At 42.5% G+C, this 21,642-nt stretch overlaps 1 protein-coding gene across 1 annotated transcript in view; it reads left to right on the top strand.

Annotated features, from left to right (window-relative positions):
* Window positions 1-21,351, top strand: part of TBX2 (T-box transcription factor 2) — a gene marked incomplete at its 5' end in the record, with an annotated part of 27,687 nt that extends 6,336 nt beyond the window's left edge. The window contains one exon of the mRNA XM_083379879.1: window positions 18,761-21,351. Coding sequence (XP_083236005.1) covers window positions 18,761-19,243 — 483 coding nt within the window. The 3' untranslated portion in view covers window positions 19,244-21,351. The remainder of the gene's footprint in view (window positions 1-18,760) is intronic.
* Between the last annotated feature and the right edge of the window lie 291 nt (window positions 21,352-21,642).

The following is a 21,642-nucleotide window of genomic DNA, read 5'->3' as shown; positions in this document are numbered from 1 at the left end:
CACGTTTGAGAAGCACCGTAAATGCTTCTCAGTGCTCCTCATGGCTAGCTGGGGAACTCTGGGAGTTGAAGTCCGCAGATCTTAAAGGTGACACGTTTAAGTAGCACCGTAAATGCTTCTCAGTGCTCCTCATGGATAGCTGGGGAACTCTGGGAGTTGAAGTCCGCAGATCTTAAAGGTGACACGTTTAAGTAGCACTGTAAATGCTTCTCAGTGCTCCTCATGGATAGCTGGGGAACTCTGGGAGTTGAAGTCCGCAGATCTTAAAGGTGACACGTTTAAGTAGCACCGTAAATGTTTCTCAGTGCTCCTCATGGATAGCTGGGGAACTCTGGGAGTTGAAGTCCGCAGATCTTAAAGGTGACACGTTTAAGTAGCACCGTAAATGCTTCTCAATGCTCCTCATGGATAGCTGGGGAACTCTGGGAGTTGAAGTCCGCAGATCTTAAAGGTGACACGTTTGAGAAGCACCGTAAATGCTTCTCAGTGCTCCTCATGGCTAGCTGGGGAACTCTGGGAGTTGAAGTCCGCAGATCTTAAAGGTGACACGTTTAAGTAGCACCGTAAATGCTTCTCAGTGCTCCTCATGGATAGCTGGGGAACTCTGGGAGTTGAAGTCCGCAGATCTTAAAGGTGACACGTTTAAGTAGCACCGTAAATGCTTCTCAGTGCTCCTCATGGATAGCTGGGGAACTCTGGGAGTTGAAGTCCGCAGATCTTAAAGGTGACACGTTTAAGTAGCACCGTAAATGCTTCTCAGTGCTCCTCATGGATAGCTGGGGAACTCTGGGAGTTGAAGTCCGCAGATCTTAAAGGTGACACATTTGAGTAACCTTGAAATAGGCTGCACAGGAACCACTGGATCCAGTTCCTGAACAGTCCCCGAAAAAATATTTGGGTGTGAGATTTTGAGAATGGGTACTTTCTCAGCCTGGAGAATTCTAAGTTAAACTCAGGTAAACCTCCACTTGCAACAGACCTTTTGAAGTTAGAAGGGCACTGAAAAAAAATGACTTATGACTGTTTTTCACACTTATGTCCATTGCAGCATCCCCGTGGTCACATGATCAAAATTCAGATGCTTGATGATTGCAGTGTCCCGGACTCGTGTGATCAAATTTTGCGACCTTAAGCCAAATCAAAGCCAGATTCGCACAACAATCATGTTCCTAACAACTTAACCGTGGTAAGAAAGGTTTTAAAAGGGGGCAAAATTCACTTAACAAATGTCTCGCTTAGCAACAGAAAATTTGGGCTCAATTGTGGTCGTAAGTTGAGGACTACCTGTAGAGGCTGGTAATTAAGTTCCTCCACTTTTTCAAACCGAGTTCAAACCTGAGTTCCAGGCTTGCTTTAAGGAGGTTTTCTCCGATCAGCCCCAATTGCTTGGGTTCGTATATGGCTTTTAGCCATCAATCATAGTTTCCATGAATCTGTGGATACGTTTACTGATCAACCGGAGTGAAATGAAACCGAGCCAATTAGAGCTTAGTAAAAGTGGAAACTTAAATTTTGGGTCTGGGAAATGGAACTACCACCACGCAAAACTCTTGGGCTGAGTTTGCTTGACCTCCTAGCAAGTGGAGAGTGTTAAGAACTCTGCAGTTACATTCACACGACCTGGTAAACTGGATTAGTTTTAACCTTGGCTTTTTGGAGGGAGCACGTGGTGACCTAAGGGAGTTAGCCCCCCTGAACCCAGTAAAAGTACGTATAGTCCTCGACTTACGCCCACAATTGAGCCCAATTGTTGCTAAGCAAGACCTGGTTAAGTCAATTTTGTCCCATTTCATGACATTTCTTGCCACAGTTGTTAAGTTAGTAACACGGTTGTTATGCGAATCTGGCTTCCCCATTGATTTTGCTTGTCAGAAGGTCACTGCGACCGTCATAAATACGAGTCAGGTGCCAAGCATCTCAATTTTGGTCACCAGATACGGTGATGACGCAATGGTCTTTCTCCTTAGTATGGATAGAGGAATCCTCCAAATGGGGTTGTTAATGGCGGAATTGCCCATAAACCAGGTTTGGTTCTTTTCAGGAGAGAATAACTCCCATGAATGTCTATGGAGATTCTCAAATATCCAGGTCATGGTTGTCCTTAAGGTGCCTTTCCAAAAAGCAACCAGACTTCCTTGGCTTAACATTTTGTTTCTCATCCAGAATAGAGTAGAATAGAATAGAGCTGGAAGGGACCTTGGAGGTCTTCTAGTCCAGCCCCCTGCTAAAGCAGGAGAACCTATACTATCTCAGACAAGTGACCATCCAGTCTCTTCTTAAAGACCTCCATGTGATGGAGCGCCCACGATATCTGGAGGCAAGGTGTTCCACTGGTTAATTGTCCTCACTGTTAGGAAGTTTCTCCTTAATTCCAGGTTGCTTCTCTCTTTGGTCAGTTTCCAACCACTGTTTCTCGTCTTTCCCTCTGGTGCGCTGGTGAACAACGTGACCCCCTCTTCTTTGTGACATCCCCTCAAGTCCTGGAAGACAGTTATATGTCCCTATTATCCTCCTGTTTGATAGGCTAGACCAGGGGTAGGCAACCTTGGCTCTTTGATGACTCGTGGACTTCAATACCCAGAATCCCTTGAACCAGCTATGCTGGCTCAGGAATTCGGGGAGTTGAAGTCCACGAGTCATCAAAGAGCCAAGGTTGCCTACTACCCCTGGATAGACTTTCCTGCCTTTCCTTCCTGAGAAGGGGGTTGGACTAGAAGACCTCCAAGGTCCCTTCCAGATCTATTATTTTATTTTATTCTATCTTGGGACATCAGCTAGGCTGGATTAGTGATATTTTTGTTATTGTTGTTACTGATCTCTTCTGCACGCTTTGCCATTTTTTTGCAATTGTGGTCTGTGGGTCCGATCCTTATAGAAAGAAATACTTTTTGTTTTTACCTAAAGAGTGATTGTTGCTCGAAAAAACAAGATATGTTCAAATCTGGCCTCTAGGTTATTATTATTATTATTATTATTATTATTATTATTATTATTATTATTATTAATAATAATAATAATAATAATAATAATAATAATAATAATGAGTCCTTCGAGAGAAGGGTGGTATACAAATTAAATAATAATAATAATAATAATTATTATTATTATTAATAATAATAATAATAATAATAATAATAATAATAATAATAATAATAATAATAATAATTTAATTTGTATACCACCCTTCTCTCGAAGGACTCAGGGCGGTGAACAGGGCAATAAATACTAAAATACCAAAATACAAAAATTAAGAAGAGATTAAACCATAATGCCCAGTACAGCAAATAAATTACATAAAAACAGTAATAAAACCCAAACCCATCAGACCAGGCCGGCTTGTTCAAACAAATAGGTCTTTAGATCATGTCGGAAGGAGCGAAGGTCGGGAGCTTATGCCATCCTCCCCGCTGTAGTTTGCTTATGGCACCCTCTGCATCCAGAAATTGGGGTGAATGGAGTAAATTTTGGTTAAATTAAGCGTGGCTAAGCAGGGTCACCTGAGTAGTGCAAATGGGTGTGGAGCCTTCATGGCTGCAGGATGTTCTGTCCTGGGTCCCTTCCCCGTTGAAGACAGGCCCCCAGGCTGTTGGGGATGTGTTGTCTACATCTCCAACTGAAGCGCAAATGGATCCTGCAGTCTGCAACGTTTTCTGGAAATCCATCCATCCATCCTCTCGGACGCCATCCGAAGGGCGTCCATCCCAAAGTGCATGGCAAAATGTCTATGGAGATTCTCAGTCATCCAACTCACGGTTGTCCCAAAGGTGCTTTTTCAAGAGGCTTTCTTCAAGTTGCCTCCTGAAAAAGCACCTTTGGGACATGATAGCCGTGTTCCAATATCTCAGGGGCTGCCCCAAAGAAGAGGGAGTCAAGCTGTTCTCCAAAGCACCTGAAGGCAGGACAAGAAGCAACGGAGGGAAACTAACCAAGGAGAGAAGCAACCTGGAACTGAGGAGAAATTTCCTGACAGTTAGAACAACTAACCAGTGGAACAACCAGCCTCCAGAAGCTGTGAATGCTCCAACACTGGAAGTCTTTAAGAAGAGACTGGACAGCCATTTATCTGAAATGGGATAGGATTTCCTGCCTGAGCAGGGGGTTGGACTAGATGATCTCCAAGGTCCCTTGCAACATCATCATCATCATCATCATCATCATCATCATTATCATTATTATTATTATTATTATTATTATTATTATTATTATTATTATTATTATTATTATCTTCTGGAGGCAGGTTGTTCCACTGGTTAATTGTTCTAACTGTCAGGAAGTTTCTCCTTAGTTCCAGGTTGCTTCTCTCCTTGATCAGTTTCCATCCGTGGCTTCAATCATGACCTGGATGATGTAGAATCTCCAAAGACAGGATGGAAGGCACTTTCCTGTTGAAGCTTAGGAAGGCATTTGTATGAGTGATTTGATACTGGAGTCAAGGGATATTTATTTATTTATTTATTTATTTTTATTTTATTAGACTTATACACCGCCCTCCTCTCGTAGGACTCAGGGCAGTTCACAAGGTTTTTTTAAAAACAATACAACAAATTACAAAATTTAAAAACAATTAAAATGATTACACTAACCTTGAACTAAAAACCCCAATTACAATTAAAATACAATTAAAACCCCAGTTAATACTCTCAGTCCAGGCCAGAAAGCTCGAAGAGCCAGGTCTTCAGGTCCCGGCGGAATGAGCGAAGGTCAGGGGCAGTCCTAAGCTCTACAGGCAGCTGTAAAGTCTTCTTCTTTGGTTGAGTTCGATTCGATTTACATCTCTGTAGAGAGCAAAGGGTTGGACTAGATGACCTTAAGGTTTGTTCACCAATCCTAATTTCTCCTTCGTTGGGGTTTGCAACCGATTCCCTTTTTGTAAACGCAAGGGGAAAAGTGACTGTAAGCAGTGCAAGTGGGACAGCCGGCTACAGCTAGCCCTTGACTTACAACTGCAATTTAGCCAAAAACATCTGTTGCTAAGTGAAACATTTAAGTGAAGTTTGCCCCATTTTACGACCATTCATGCCACCGTTGTTAAGTGAATCACTGTAGTCATTAAGTTAGCAACACGGTTGCTAAGTGAATCTGGCTTCCCTCCTTCGCTCCGCTTGTCAGAAGGTCGCAAATGGGGACACTGCAACCGTCATAAATATGAGTCAGTTGCCCAGCATTTGAATTTTGATCATGTGACCGTGGGGATGCTGCAACGGTTGTTAAGTGTGAAAAACTGGGTCATAAGTCACTTTTTTCAGCGCTTTGAACGGTCATTAACTGAACTGCATTTTCAAGAAATGGGTGCGAAACACCGCGTATAGCAAATTTATCCCACTACCTCTCTTTTCAAAGGATTTGAAACAATGCTTTTATTTCAAAAGTGGTTCTTTGGTTATTATTTTTTCCTCAGCCAAGGGGGGAAAAATAGTTTGATTAATCTAGTCATGCACACATGAGTTAGTTCAAAGCAAAAAGTACCATTCCCAGAGGTTAAAAGATAATTTTCAGCTAATCTCTCCTTAAAAGAAAATGCCTCTTAGATTCATTAAAAGCCCCAGATTTGTGCCCCTAAACTCACACTTTTATCAACTAGCCTCCAAAGAGCTCTATCAACTGAATATTGTGGATTTCATCTTAAAATAAAACGGTACTTATTGTAGCAAGAAGGAAAAAAAACTCTATTAAAATGCAAGCATAATAACCTATGTCACCCTTCCCAACAGAAAATTGCATTTAGTGATCCAATGAGATTTTTATTTAAAGCCTCGGGTTCTGCAGATGCTTGTTGTTTTTTTTTGTTTTCATCCGTTACTGTAGACTAAAAAAACAGAATAGAATAGAGCTGGAAGGGACCCTGGAGGTCTTCTAGTCCAGCCCCCTGCTCAAGCAGGAGAACCTACACTGGACTAGAATTGAGGAAAGTTATAAGAGTTTACAGGACATTTGTGAAATCTATACAGTTTAGGCACGGCTCCTAGAATACATCAAAATTTGCTTTAGTCTGCCAAGAAGGCATGGAATAAAAACAAGAAAAGTGGATTGATGACGATGTGTGATTAATTTTGTGTCAACTCTTAGTGACAGGGCAGCTAAATTTTTCCTCGTGACAGTTGTTAAGTGAGTAACACGGTTGTTAAGCGAATCTGGCATCCCCATTGGTTGTCAAAAGGTTGCAAAAATGGATCCCATGACCCTGGGACACTGCAACCGTTATAACTGTGAGTCAGCTGCCAAGTTGTCAAAATTTTGGGGGTGCTGCAATGGTTGTAAGTGTGGAACACAGTCACAGGTCACTGTTTTCAGTGAGGTTGTAACTTTGAATGGTCACGGAATGGATGGCTGTAAGTCACTGCAGTGATTCGCTTGCTGGGCACAGCAAAAACGTCTCAGAATCAAGTGGGGCTCACTTAACTAGCGCCTTGCTTAGCAATGGAAGTTCCAGTTCCAGTTGTGGTCATAAGCTGAGGACTAACTGTAAGCAGAGAGATCAGGCACTCACTCCTGTTGCAAGATATCAAAGAACTTGCAAGCCTGTCCCAGTTTTATGTATGAAACACCCCAGTTGGGTTTAGTGGTTAAGGCAGAAAGCAGGAGACTGTGAGTTCAAGTCCTGCCTTAGCTGTGAAAGCCAGCGGGGAAGACTTTGGGCCAGGAAACTGTGAGTTCTAGACCCGCCTTAGGCATGAAAAACCAGCTGGGTGACTTTGGGCCAATCACTGGGAGAAGGAGAGTTCTAGTCCCGCCTTAGCCATGAAAACCAACTGGGTGACTGTGAGCCAATCACTGGGAGATGGAGAGTTCTAGTCCTGTCTTAGGCATGAAAACCATCTGGATGACTTTGGGCCAATCACTGGGAGATGGAGAGTTCTAGTCCTGCCTTAGCCATGAAAACCAGCTGGGTGACTGTGGGCCAATCACCGGGAGAAGGAGAGTTCTAGTCCTGCCTTAGGCATGAAAACCATCTGGATGACTTTGGGCCAATCACTGGGAGATGGAGAGTTCTAGTCCTGCCTTAGCCATGAAAACCAGCTGGGTGACTGTGGGCCAATCACCGGGAGAAGGAGAGTTCTAGTCCTGCCTTAGGCATGAAAACCAGCTGGGTGACTTTGGGCCAAGCACTGGGAGAAGGAGAGTTCTAGTCCTGCCTTAGGCATGAAAACCAGCTGGGTGACTTTGAGGCAGTCACTCTCTCTTAGCCCAAGCCACTTTACAGGGTTGTTGTTGTGGGGTACATAGGAGGAAGAAGATGTGTTGGATGTGTTTGCTGCCTTGAGTTATTTGTAAAAATAATAAAGGATAGATAGATAGACAGACAGACAGAGATACATAGAGATGGATAGATAGAGATGATAGATAGAGATACATAGATAGACAAATAGATATAGAGATAGACAGACAGATAGAGAGAGATAGAGAGAGAGACAATAGATAGATAGGAAAGAAAGACAGACAGACAGAAAGAAAGAAAGAAAGAAAGAAAGAAAGAAAGAAAGAAAGAAAGAAAGAAAGAAAGAAAGAGTTAAATCAGGGATGGGAGGGCCATATTTTGAGTCCCAGAAGAGTGAATTGTGTCTTTTTAAGTATAGCCCCTTTTGTGCATTAGGAACCAGACAATGGTGCCAATGATTAGACAATAGAGCAAGGCAGATCTATGATCTGTTTTATGTAACAAGTCCACCCCAAACCTTGGAGGAGCAACAACAGTCCGGCCTTCCCCACCCAGGCAGTTATTTGGGAGCTAGAAGCCGGATGTATTTTGACCTCTTTGTGGGTTTTCGTCCTCCCAACCGGCACAAAAAAAGCTGCAGCCTACGTCACCAAATTCTCACGCATGGCTGCTTTTTTTTTTAAAGCAGTTTCTAGTCCTTAAGGATGCAAACGGTGCCTTAGAGTTTATGATAAGCAGATGTGGAATTATGCCATCCTGTTTGTACATTTACGGTAAGTTTCAAGATGGCTAAAAACAACAACAACAACACAAAAAAAACCACCCAGTTCTCCAAAGCTGAGTTAAAGCTGACGTTGCATCCGGAATCCCTGCCTGCCTTGATATGGCAGCAAACATTCACAACTTTTGCAGTAGCCCAGTGAGGAAAATAATAATAATAATAATAATAATAATAATAATAATAATAATAATAATAATAATAATAATAATAATAATAAAAATAAAATAATAATAATAATAATAATAATAATAATAATAATAATAATAATAATAATAATAATAATAATAATAATAATCGTACAGGGACTGTGAGCTGCTGGTGTGGATCAAAATATCTTTTCAGAAATCTCCTCCGTCAGAGAGAGAGAAGAAATGTCTTTAATGGTTTCAGGGAAAGCATTGGACAGCCGTTTGTCTGGAATTGTATAGGATCTCCTACCTGAGCAGGGGGTTGGACTAGAAGACCTTTCGAGGTCCCCCCCAACCCTCTGGTTCTACATTCTGTAAATAAATAAAAAATGCCCAATTATCTTCTCCAGGGCAAGAATCCTCTTGGAGCACTGATAGGAACGCAGTTCCCTCCTGGGCAGGAAAATTCGGAGAGCAAGCGTGCTTTTACAGGATGTTTTTTGTTTGAGATTCGATAAAAAATTTTTAGTTGTCATTGTTTCTTTGATTTCAATAGACACCCATCTCAGGTTTGTTAGAGGCCATCGCCTTAAACAAAGGCAGGATATAAATAAATAAATGCATAAATGGAAAAAAAATATATAAGCAGAACTTTTGGTTGCTTCTCACTAATTTCATTATTTTATTTTATTATTTTATTTTATTTCATTTTTATTTTATTTTATTTTATTTTATTTTAAATTTTATTTCATCATTTTATCTTACCTTATCTTATCATCTTGTCTCATCTAGTCTTGCTTTGCTTTGCTTTATTTTATTTTATATTTTATTTCATCTTATCTTATCTCATCTCATCTCATCTTATCATCTTATCTTGTCTTGTCTCATCTTGCTTTGTTTTGCTTTGCTTTGCTTTGCTTTATTTTATTTTATTATTTTATTTTATTTTATTTTATTTTATTTTATTTTATTATTTTATTTATTTTATTTTATTTTATTTTATTTTATTATTTTATTTTATTTTATTATTTTATTTTATTTTATTTTATTTTATTATTTTATTTTATTATTTTATTTTATTTTATTTTATTTTATTTTATTTTATTTTATTTTATTTTATTTTATTTTATTTTATTTTATTTCTTCTATAACTGCCTGTCTCAGCAAGAGGCAGGAAGGGCACGTGTTTGTTAAAAGCCATTAATCTATCAAAGATGGACTATAAATGAATGCAGAAAGAAGTGCATAGATAGATAGATAGGAAAGAAAGAAAAAAAAGAAAGGAAAAAGAAAGGAAAAGAGGAGAGAAAGGAAAAAAGAAGGGAGCAAGGGAGAGAAGGAAGGAGGGAGGAAGAAAGAAAGAAAGAAAAGAAAAGAAAAAAGAAGGAAGGAAAGAAAGAAAGAATGGAAGAAAAAGGAAAAAGGAAGGAAAAAAGAAAGGAAAGAAGGAAGAAAGAATGAAAATAAAAAAGGGAAAAAAGGAAGGAAGGAAGGAAGGAAAAAAGAAAGAGAAAGAAAGAGAAAGAGAGAAAGAAAGAAATAAAACCTCTACTCACTTACTTACTTACTAACTTATTTATCTATAATATTTGTTCATAACCTGAAAACTATCTGTATAAGAACTTTAGGTTAATATAGAAGTATCAAATAGAAAGCAGAAGAACGTTATGGATGGAAGTCAAAATTTGAAGTCTGGGAACACGGTTTCTCGATCACGACCACAAACGTTTTTAATAACATTCGGTTGTTGGAAAAGGCGCTACCATATACTAACTCAGCTTTTCCCTGACAACAAACGGAAGGAGATATCAGTAGAAATGGCCGGGAGATGTAAAATCAGATTATTTTCAACATTTCCTCTCCTGCCTATACAGACGGCCATTTTATCTAGACAGGGGTCCCCAACCGTGGCGACTTTAAGACTGGTGGACTTCAATTCCCAGAATTCCTCAGCCAAGTCCTTTTCTGGGAGTTGAAGTCCACCAATCTTAAAGTCGCCACGGTTGAGGACCCTTGATCTAAATATTCTGATTTGGAACGGGAGAAGAGCATCTGAAATGCAAAGGTGCAATATTCCAATGTTTCTTTTAATTTCCCAGAGTTTCCAATACATAAGGATTTTTTTTTTTAAAAAAAAGCACCTGGAGTTTTATCTGTTCTTCTTAATTGCGTTACTCTTTTTATGCTTCATTTTGTTTGGCTGAAATTGTTGCTGTCTCATAGCTGTAGATAAAGTTATTCCAAGGAAGGGCAATTAATTTTCCCAAGGAGTCACAGGAGAAATGCAGACTGTTGTGGAGGATCGAAACAATAGGACCAACACACTGCAGGTCGTCCTCAATTTACAACAGTTCATTTGCTGACTATTCCAAGTTACAACGGCACTGGAAAAAAGTGACTTGCGACCGTTTTTCACAGTTACGGCCTTTCCAGCATCCCCATGGTCATGTGATCAAAATTCAGCCGCTTGCGAACCGACTCATACTTACGACCATTGCTGTTTCCTAAGATCACGTGATCCTCTTTTGTGACTTTCTGACAAGCAAAGTCCATGGGGAAGCCAGATTCACTTAACAACCGTGTTGACTAACTTATCAACTGCGGCAGGACAGGTCGTAAAACGGGGCAAAACTCACTTTGAAAATGTCTCACTTAACAACAGAAATTTTGGGCTCCATTGTGGTCATAAGTGGTGGAGCAGCGGGCTAATGCCTCCTTAAGTAACAACAGCTGCCTGCAATTAGTGCAGGTTCGCATCCCACCAGGCTCAAGGTTGACTCAGCCTTCCATCCTTCCGAGGTAGGTCAAATGAGGACCCAGATTGTTGGGGGCAATTAAGCTGACTTTGTAATAATGCCGCTTGGGGTGTGTGTGAAAGCCCTAATAAGCAGGCATAGACATAGAATGAAGGCTACTGCTAAGCTTGTAAGCCTCCCTGAGTCTTCGGAGATGGGTGGGATATAAATGGAATTAAAAAAAAAAAAAGTCGTAAGGACTAGCTGTACTGCGAAGATGTGTAGACCTGCACGCACAAACACATATTTAAATTGGGGAAAAAATAGGTAGCAGTCATCTTCAAAATAAAAGCAATATTGCGTCTATGGCGTACACTTACTTATTCACATTTGATTTTTAATTTCAATTGATCTCACTCTGGCTGGACAGGAACAAGCCAAAGGAACAGATGCGGTCTCCATGCGGAGGGGGAGGGGGGGCGTAAAATGCCCAGGTATTTTTTTACATGCCTGTCTTAAGTGCTTCAATATTGAGAGATTGCATAAATGGTTTTCCAAATTGAGATTGCATTTCTGTGCATGCTTACCTGGGGGGAAAAAAAATGAATTAGGTTTTTCTTTGGCGAGACATTGTTGAATGAAAAATCTTCATCAGGGTCCAGTCTAAGCCGGGAATAAACAACATGGAGGCTGCTTTAAAAAGAAGCTTGTCGTTTATTGAAGAGGAGAGCCAGACAGAAAGATGGCTCTGGGGAAAAACTGACCACATGGAGCAAGGAGTGGTGGGTTTTTATACCTTCTGGGGCTTTTGAGGTTGTTTCTTGTTCCTGTTTGAGGCTTTGTATTTCCTGTGTGATGTACTTTGACCTGAGTCTGAGTATGCCCTTTTGGTATTGGTAAAAGGTAAAGGTTCCCCCACACGTGCGTGCTAGTCGTTTCCAACTCTAGGGGCCGGTGCTCATCTCCGTTTCAAAGCCGAAGAGCCAGCGCTTGTCCGAGGACGTCTCCGTGGTCATGTGGCCGGCATGACTAGACGCTAAAGGCGCACGGAACGCTGTTACCTTCCCACCGTAGTGGTCCCTGTTTTTTTACTTGCATTTTTACGTGCTTTCGAAGTGCTAGGTTGGCAGAAGCTGGGACCAGTAACAGGCACTCACTCCTTTATGCGGCACTCGGGATTCGACCCGCCAAACTGCCGACCTTCTGATGGACAGGCTCAGCGTCCTAACCCACTGAGCCACCGCGTCCCCACCGCGTTAATCCTATTAGGTTTAATGTTCTTAGAGTTTGGGTGGGGTTATGTAGATTTTAGGGGTCTTTGTCTTTCTAATCTCATCAGCTTCTAGCTTCCTGGGTCCCTTTCCCTTTCTGAAAGGGTTATCACATCTGCATTTCTAAAATCTGGCCTCTGCCTAGTTTCCACTTGGGGGAGAGGGGCTGGGGTTGGTTTCTGGGGACTGATTCCTGTCTTTTTTAAAGATTTTCTCCATTATTCCTTTGGGGGAAATATATTCTGCCTTTCTAATAACCCCCCCCCCAAATATTTCTTTCTTCTGGTTTCTTCCCACAACGTATTTCTATAGATATGTTTTTTCCGTGATTGCAGAATTTTTTCTGCGTTTGCAGCAGAACAACTTCCTTTAAAAAAAAAAAGAAGACTCTTATTTAGGTGTGTGAGGTTGGGGTTTTCCCCCCAAAAAAATTCATGTTTTTTTTCTTCATCCTGTGAGAATCTGGTTGCATTTATGACTTCTACAAAATCGCCACAGTTTGACCGTGTTTTGACTAACCCCACCCAGCTATTTACCTGAAAAGACTGCCGTATTTACTAGCGGGCCCCACTTCTGAACAGAACACTCAAAATACGGTATTGTGAAATGAAACTCAGGTTGCCCTGATAAATTATTTTGGCAGGTAGGATGGAAAACAGCCAAGCAACATGGTTTCATTTTTCTAGCAGGAAGAACAATCCAATTTAATTACAGTGTTCTAGTCCACATGACGAAGGAGAGAGAGAGAGAGAGAGAGAGAGAGAGAGAGAGAGGGAAGTTGAGTCACTGTTCCAATTAAGCATATGTTATAAAAGGCAATCTATAAATGATTTTATTTAAGGACAGTCCTTGACCTATGACTACAATTGGGCCCAACATTTCCTTTGCTAAGTAAGACACTGGCTAAGTCAGTTGTCCTACTTTATGACCATGTGTGCCACAGTTGTTAAGCAAGTCACTTTAGTTGTTAAATGTATCATGCAGTTGTTAAGGAAATCTGCTTTCCCTGGCAGATTTTGGCTGGCAAGATTAGGAATAGCTATCAATTAGACCAGGGGTCTTCAAACTTGGCCCTTTTATGACTTGTGGACTTCAACTCCCAGAATTCCTCAGCCAGGCACGCGTGCCTGGCTGAGGAATTCTGGGAGTTGAAGTCCACAAGTCATAAAAGGGCCAAGTTTGAAGACCCCTGAATTAGACAGTGGAATTCCATGACTATTGTAAATGTGTGATTGTTGCCGAGGATTATGTGACCCCCGAGGTCATTGTGACAGACATAAATACGAGGACCGGTCAAAACTTACTTTTTTGACCGCTGACGTAGCTTCAAACTTCAAGTATGCCATAAGTTGAATACTACCTGTATCGATCCAGAGAAATAACTTTTCTCCAGTGCAAATTTTTTGTAAGTCCTCTAAAAAGTGGCGGAATTATGTTCTGCACGTGACTTTCTTAAGATAGATCATCAGGACCACGTCACCCACCTCCCCAGAATTTACCAATTAAAACGCAATCCTCAAATGCTGGCTGAGGTATTCTGGGCGTTGAAGTCCACCCATCTTTAAATGGCTAAGGTTGAGAAACGAGGATTTAAATCTACCATCTTTGACACCAGGGGAAAAAAAAAACCCTCCTGTTTTCCAAAGTTTGAAATCCAGATGTATTTTTCTGTTCATCTCGGTACAGGTTGTCCTCAACTTACGACCACCACTGAGCCAACATTTCTGTCGTTAAGCAAGACAGTTGTTAAGTGAGCTTTGCCCCATTTTGCGATCTTTCTCGTCACAGGGGTTAAGTGACTGACTACAGTTGTTAACTTAGACACACGGTTGTTAAGTGAATCTCACTTCCCCATTGACTTTGCTTGTCCCAGCAACCGTCATAAATACAAGTCAGTTGCCAAGCGTCTGAATTTTGATCACGGCACCACGGGGATCTTGCAACGATCGAGCGAAAAACGGTCCTAAGTCACTTTTTTTCAGGGCTGTTGTAACTTCAAACCGTCACTAAATGAATTGTTGTAAGTCGAGGCCCACCTGTATTCCCAGATTTTCGAACTCAAGTCGAAAAAAGTCGAGCTTGCTGCTTTTAGCTTTCTTCGCCGGACGGCGTTTCCTTGGTTGATATTTTACGTTGCATTTAAAATTTATAATCCTGATTTATTTTTTTTAATGTAGCTGTTTTCTTTTATGGGTCACAGCCAAGCCGCTAAGGACTGGGCAGGATATACAGTTACTAAGCAAATAAATTGACGAAGGGTTTGATGTGGGTGGGAAACTGCCTGCAGTATTTATGGGAATAGAATGGGGAATGTTTTACTGGATTCACATGAAACCCAGCTGTAATTGCTCACAACTGCTGTGCAAATGAAAAAAAGCAATTGCTGTTCTGACAGCTTTGCACTTCTCCTGATTTTCTAGCACCAGGAAAAAAAAATGCACGGGAATGAGTGCAGAGGTAGCCCTTGATGTAAAAAAGATGTTGAGACTCTAGAAAGAGTGCAGAGAAGAGCAACAAAGATGATCGGGGGACTGGAGGCTAAAACATATAAGGAACGGTTGCTGGAATTCAGTATGTCTAGTTTAATGAAGAGAAGGATGAGGGGTGACATGATAGCAGTGTTCCAGTATCTCAGGGGCTGCCCCAAAGAAGAGGGAGTCAAGCCATTTTCCAGAACCCCTGAAGGCAGGACAAGAAGCAAGGGATGGAAACTCATCAAGGAGAGAAGCAACCTGGAACTAAGGAGAAACTTCCTGACAGTGAGAACAATTCACCAGTGGAACAACCTGCCTCCAGAAGCGGTGAATGCTCCAACACTGGAAGTTTTTAAGAAGAGACTGGACAGCCATTTGTCTGAAATGGTATAGGGCCTCTTAGTGGAGCAGAGGGTTGGACTAGATGACCTCCAAGTTCCCTTCCAATGTTGTTGTTATTATTATTATTATTATTATTATTATTATTATTATTATTATTGTTGTTGTTGTTGTTGTTATTAACAACATTAATAAATGTAAGTCACATATAAACACCAGAGGGTAAGACAAGAAACAATGGATGGAAACTAATCAAGGAGAGAAGCAACCTAGAACTCAGGAGAAACTTCCTAACAGTGAGGACAATTAACTAGTCGAACTCCTTGCCTCCAGAAGTTGTGGGCGCTCCATCACTGGAGGTTTTTAAGAAGAGACTGGAGAGCCACCTGTCTGAAATGTAGAGGTTCTCCTGTTTGAGGGCAAGGTTGGACTAGAAGACCTCCAAGGTCCCTTCCAGCTGTATTCTGGTTGACTGATTGACTTATATAAGTCACTTTTTTCACTGCCATTGTAACTTTGAATGATCACTCAGTGAATTGTTGTAAGTCAAGGACTACATATATGCATTTATGTTAAACCGCAAGCAGTCCTCGGTTTACAACAGTTCATTTAGTGACCATTTGAACTTACAATGGCACCGGAAAAAGTGATTTATGACCGTTTTTCATGCTTACAACCGTTGCAGCCTCCCCGTGGTCAGGTGATCAAAATTCAGACGCTTGGCAACTGACTCGCATTTACGACGGTGGCAGTGTCCCAGGGGTCATGTGATTCCCCCTTTTGGGACCTTCTGACAAACCAAGCCAACGGGGGGGGGGGGAAGCCAGATTCGCTGAACATCTGTGTGGCTAATTTAACAACTGCAGGGATCCACTTCACCGCTGTGGCGAGAAAGGTTGCAAAAAGATGGCAAAAGCCGCTTAACAAGTGTCTCGCCTAGCGACAGAAGTTTTGGGCTCAATTACGGTTGGTCAGTGGAGGACTACCTGAAAATGTTTACTTTTTAAGAAAAAAGAGGAAAGGAAGTTTAAGATAAGTCGTAGGGTTTGCCCGCTTCTCAGGAGGAAGAGTCACAGTCTAAGCCAGAGGACCCCAAACTTTTGGGCACCAGGGACCAGTTCCATGCAGAGAGGTTTTTCCATGGACCAGAGAGTGTGTAGTTTTGCCTGCTGTCTGCATCCCACAGATAATAATAATAATAATAATAATAATAATAATAATAATAATAATAATAATAATAATAATAATAATAAGAAGAAGAAGAAGAAGAAGAAGAAGAAGAAGAAGAAGAAGAAGAAGAAGTTGGAAGGGACCTTGGAGGTCATCTAGTCCAACCCCCTGCTCAGGCAGGAAATCCTATACCATTTCAGACAAATGGCTGTCCAGTCTCTTGTTAAAAACTTCCAGTGTTGGTGCATTCAGCGCTTCTGGAGGCAGGTTGTTCCACTGGTTAATTGTTCTCACTGTCAGGAAGTTTCTCCTTAGTTCTAGGTTGCTTCTCTCCTTGACTAGTTTCCATCCGTTGCTTCTTGTCCTGCTTTCAGGTGCTTTGGAGAAATAATTAATAATGATAATGATAATGATAATAATAATAATAATAATAATAATAATAATAATAATAATAATAATAATAATAATAATAATGATGATGATGTACCTTGGAGGTCATCTAGTCCAACCCCCTGCTCAGGCAGGAAACCCTATATACCATTTCAGACAAACTTCCAGTGTTGGAGCATTCACGGCTTCTGGAGGCAGGTTGTTCCACCGGTTAATTGTTCTAACTGTCATGAAATTTCTCCTTAGTTCTAGGTTACTTGATTAGTTTCCCTCCGTGGCTTCTTGTCCTGCCTTCAGGTGCTTTTGAGGAGAACAGCTTGACTCCCTCTTCTTTGGGGCCGCCCCTGAGATATTGGAACACTGCTATCGTGTCACGCCTCGTTCTTCTCTTCATTAAACTAGACATACCGAATTCCAGCAACCGTTCCTTATATGTTTTAGCCTCCAGGCCCCTGATCATCTTTGTTGCTCTTCTCTGCATTCTTTCCAGAGTCTCAACATCTTTTTTACATCATGGTGACCAAAACTGAATGCAGATGGGCCTTTGCTTGTTTATGCGGACTGGTTGCTGGCATGGCGCGGCTCGGTACCAGTCCACGGAACAGGGGTTGGAGACGCCTGGTCTAAGCAACAGTCAGAGAAGAGGCAGCTGACCCCCAAGAAGGAAAGGGGCATGGCAAACATCTGAGAAGGGATCCTCCTTAGATTTTTGGATTGTAAAAGTGAGAGGGGAGAGGAGGTCTACCTTTAGACCCACAAGATCCTGTGAATGTAATCTGACAGTTAAGGGCAGAACTACAGGGAGTCCTCGGCATACGACCGCAATGAAGCCCCAAATTTCTGTTTGTTAAGCGAGACAGTTGCAAAGCGGGTTTTGCTCCATTCTACGACCTTCCTTGCCACAGTTGTTAAGTGAATCACTGCACTTGTTAAGTTAGTCACATGGTTGTTAAGTGAATCTGGCATTCCCCATCGACTGCTTATCAGAAGGTTGCGAAAGGGGATCATATGACTCAGGGAGACTGCAGCTGTCATCAATGTGAGTCAGTTGCCGAGTGTCCGGATTTTGATTACGTGATTGTGGAGATGCCGCAACGGTTGTAAGTGTGAAAAACGGTCCCTTTTTTTTAGTGTAGTTGTAGCAATAGCAGTAATGCTTATACCTATATACCGCTTCACAGTGCTTTACAGCCCTCTCGAAGCAGTTTACAGAGTCAGCCTTGGTGGAAAAGTGGGCTAATGCCTCCTTAAGTAACACCAGCTGCCTGCAATTAGTGCAGGTTCGCATCCCACCAGGCTCAAGGTTGACTCAGCCTTCCATCCTTCCGAGGTCGGTAAAAGGAGGACCCAGATTGTTGGGGGCAATAAGCTGACTTTGTAATAATGCCGCTTGGGGGTGTGTGTGTGAAAGCCCTAATAAGCAGGCATAGACATAGAATGAAGGCTACTGCTAAGCTTGTAAGCCGCCCTGAGTCTTCGGAGAAGGGCGGGATATAAATGGAATTAAAATAAAAATAAAAATAAAACAATCTGGGTCCTCATTTTACCGACCTCAGAAGGATGGAAGGCTGAGTCAGCCTTGAGCCGGTCAGGATCGAACACTTGGCAGTGGGCAGAGTTAGCCTGCAATCACAGTAGCACTTAGACTTATATACCGCTTCACAGGGCTTTACAGCCCTCTCTAAGCAATTTTACAGAGTCAGCATACTGCCCACTGCAATCTGGGTCCTCATTTTACCGACCTCGCAAGGATGGAAGGCTGAGTCAACCTTGAGCCAGCCAGGATCGAACTCCTGGCAGTAGGCAGAGTTTGCCTGCAATAGCAATAGCACTCAAACCAGGGGTAGGCAACCTTGGCTCTTTTATGACTCGTGGACTTCAACTCCCAGAATTCCTGAGCTAGCATGGGGAAAACGTTCGCCCCTTCATGACTTGTGGACTTCAACTCCCAGAATTCCTGAGCCAGCATGGGGGAATTATGGCCCCTTCATGACTTGTGGACTTCAACTCCCAGAATTCCTGAGCCAGCCTGGCTCAGCTTAGAAACCTCTCCCTTTCCCCTTAGCATGGCTGGCTCAGGAATTCTGGGAGTTGAAGTCCACGAGTCACAAAAGAGCCAAGCTTACCTACCCCTGGTTCAGACTTATATACCGCTTCACAGTGCTTTTACAGCCCTCTCTAAGCGGTTTACAGAGTCAGCATCTTGCCCGCAAGCGTGGTAATTTCGAACGGTCACTAAACAGACTGCCGTAATGCGAGGAGCGCCTATACTATTCCCGGCTGACGCTTTCTCCCTCTCTTCTTTTCTCCTTCAAGGGAATCCCACTGCCTGCCTTTGGTGGACTCTTTCCTTACCCGTACACTTACATGGCGGCTGCAGCTGCCGCAGCCTCTGCCATGCCAGTGACCAGCGCCACCACCGCCAGCTCACTGTCCCGGAACCCCTTCCTGAGCAGCGCTCGACCTCGCCCGCGTTTCAACCCTTACCAGGTTCCGGTGGCCATTCCTCCCAGCACCAGCCTCCTCACCACCGGCTTGCCCGCCAGCTTGAACATCGGCTCGGAAGCCTCCAAGGCCGGGAGCAGTCGGGAATCCAGTCCTCTTTCGGATCTGCCCGTCCCGAAACCCAGCAACCCGCGGGCATCTCTGTCCCCCAAGCCATCTTTGAAGGGTTCCATGAACGAGCTGCAGAACATCCAGAGACTGGTCAGCGGTTTGGAAAGCCAAAGGGAAGTGTCGCCTAGTAGGAATTCCCCCAAGTCGACGGTTCACGGAAGCAGCCAACCCCCAAGAGCTTAAGGAGTCCCTGGCAAAGAGAGAGGCTGTACAGCACATAGTATATAAATATTTATTTTTTAAGAAAAAAGAGGAGAGGAGATCGAGATGGGTCGAAGGCTCCATAAGCATCAGTAGCTCGGCGTCCGCTCAGGCGCGCGGGTGGGGCCAAGGGCCAAGCCAAGGAGACAGGAAAAGCATGTAGGAAGGCCATTGCTGACCAGGTTTTCGAACTCGTGCTGTGATCTCAACCGCCCGCCGATATTTACGTCTTTCCTGGGTCCCGGATTGAGCAGGAGAGGTCCGTTTTCATCCAAGTGCATCCCTAAAATGGCCGTCAGAGAGGAAGGCCACGTCCTAGGTCAGGGGTAGGCAACCTTGGCTCTTTTATGACTGGTGGACTTCAACTCCCAGAATTCCTGAGCCAGCAGCTGGCTCAGGAATTCTGGGAGTTGAAGTCCGCCAGTCATAAAAGAGCCAAGGTTGCCTACCCGTGTCCTAGATCACCTCCAACTCGTTTCGGGGAAACCCTCGGCGCTTTTTCTCCCTCCGAGAATTTGAACTTTGAAACGCGGACGACGATGCTAGGAAAAGGGGAAGATGCGAGCCTTTTTTAAAATTTTTATTTGCCAAGCTATAAATGTTAGCAAATTGGGTTTATATCGGCAAGAGGAGGCGAGCGACCGACGTTTTCCCAAGCGCTCTCTGCTCACCAAGGTTGAAGGCCGCCAAAAAGCAAAAAAAAAGCAAAATAAACACGAATGTCCCTCCCTCCCTCTCTCTCTCTCTCTCTCTCTCTCTCTCTGTCTCTGTCTCTCTCTCTCTCTCCCCCCCCCAGCTTTCAGAGTTGGTACAATCCACGTGTGGATCTTTTTCTTCGGGGGGGGGGGACTTTCTCTCTGCGTATCGAAAAGAAAAAAAATTTTAAAAGGAAAAAAAAGAAAGAAACAGAAACATAATATTTATGGAATAAAACGGTAATTTCTGTAAATAAGCTATAACAAATCCCCCCCTCCTAAATATGCAAAAATTGGTATTAATTTATTTAGAGCTGTACATTGGAGTGTACATAATTAGAGTTTAACTCATGTTTGATTTCTTTTTTTTTTCCTTCTTCTTTTTTCATTTTACGTCAACGTGCATATATTTGTAAATGAAGGTCTGTTTTTTTCAGAGGTCCCTGGGGCGGGGTCAAAGGCCAAGTGGGCGTGGCAAGGGCGGTGCAGTCCAAGCCCCACCCACTCTTCCAGTGAAAAGCGGGGCTTTGAAGGCAAGGGCGGAGCGACCATCTTGAATTTTTTTTTTTGACCTGCTTGTTTTAACTCTTTGTGAACGGAAGAAAAATTTTGTTCTGTATCTAAAAAAAAAGACAAAAAAAAACCAAGGAAAAAATTTATCCCGCGTGTTGGAAGACAATCATTATATTTAGATCCGGCTATAAAGGGCAAGGAGACGATCAAATCCTTCAGAAGGAACTCAACAGGGAAAATACGACTTTCTCCTTATATATAGTTCAAAGAACAACCATAAATAACGAATGAATGATTTAAAAAAAAACTTTTACAGTGTGGGGTATTAACAGAAAGAAAGAAAGAAAGAAAAAATCAGTACAGGAACCAACCTCAGGTTTTTATTTTTCACTCCAGAGTGGGGGAGAGAAAGAAAGAATACCAGAAACGTTTAAAAGTATATGAAAATTTAAAATATCACATGGACCGTGTGCTATATATATTGGTTTTTTTTAAATGGCATCATTAGAAAATGTGCTGGTTATTCGGGTATCTTCTTGGTTCGATTTTTGGGATGAGTCCTCTCACAACTTTCAATAAAAAAAAATATTCAAATAATTTTCTTCCACTTTGGTTTTTCTCTCTCTTTTTTCAACCTGAGACCTGGGAATGGATGGGAGGGGGGCAGTTTGAATCCTCCTGAGCCACAAGGTGGGGGACCTTTGAAATGGCAAATCTTTGGGGAGGATTGGGTGGTCCAGCCCCGCACTTTTCTCCTTGCCAGGATGGACCACGTCATCTCTGCCATTCCCGAAGCCAGCGTCTCTTCCTGGCTGAGCTGAAACGTACCAAGTTGGATTGCAGTGGTGATGCTGGTAGGTAATTTCGAAGTCTGGATGTCACTGATTCTATGTCTGTCTGTCTGTCTGTCTCTAGCTAGCTAGCATCTCTCTCATCTAACATCCATCTATCTGTCCATCCATCCATCCGTCCCTCCCTCCCTTGATCCCTCCCTTCATCTATCTATCTATCTATCTATCTATCTATCTATCTATCTGTCTGTCTGTCTGTCTGTCTGTCTGTCTGTCTGTCTGTCTGTCTGTCTGTCTGTCTATCTATCTATCTATCTATCTATCTATCATCCATCCATCCCTATCTATCTATCTATCTATCTATCTATCTATCTATCTATCT

This window comes from Vipera ursinii (assembly GCF_947247035.1).
Source record: "Vipera ursinii genome assembly, chromosome: 1".
Taxonomy (NCBI): domain Eukaryota; kingdom Metazoa; phylum Chordata; class Lepidosauria; order Squamata; family Viperidae; genus Vipera; species Vipera ursinii.
Note: the sequence above shows the minus strand (reverse complement) of the source record. Positions and strands in the feature narration are given on the sequence as shown.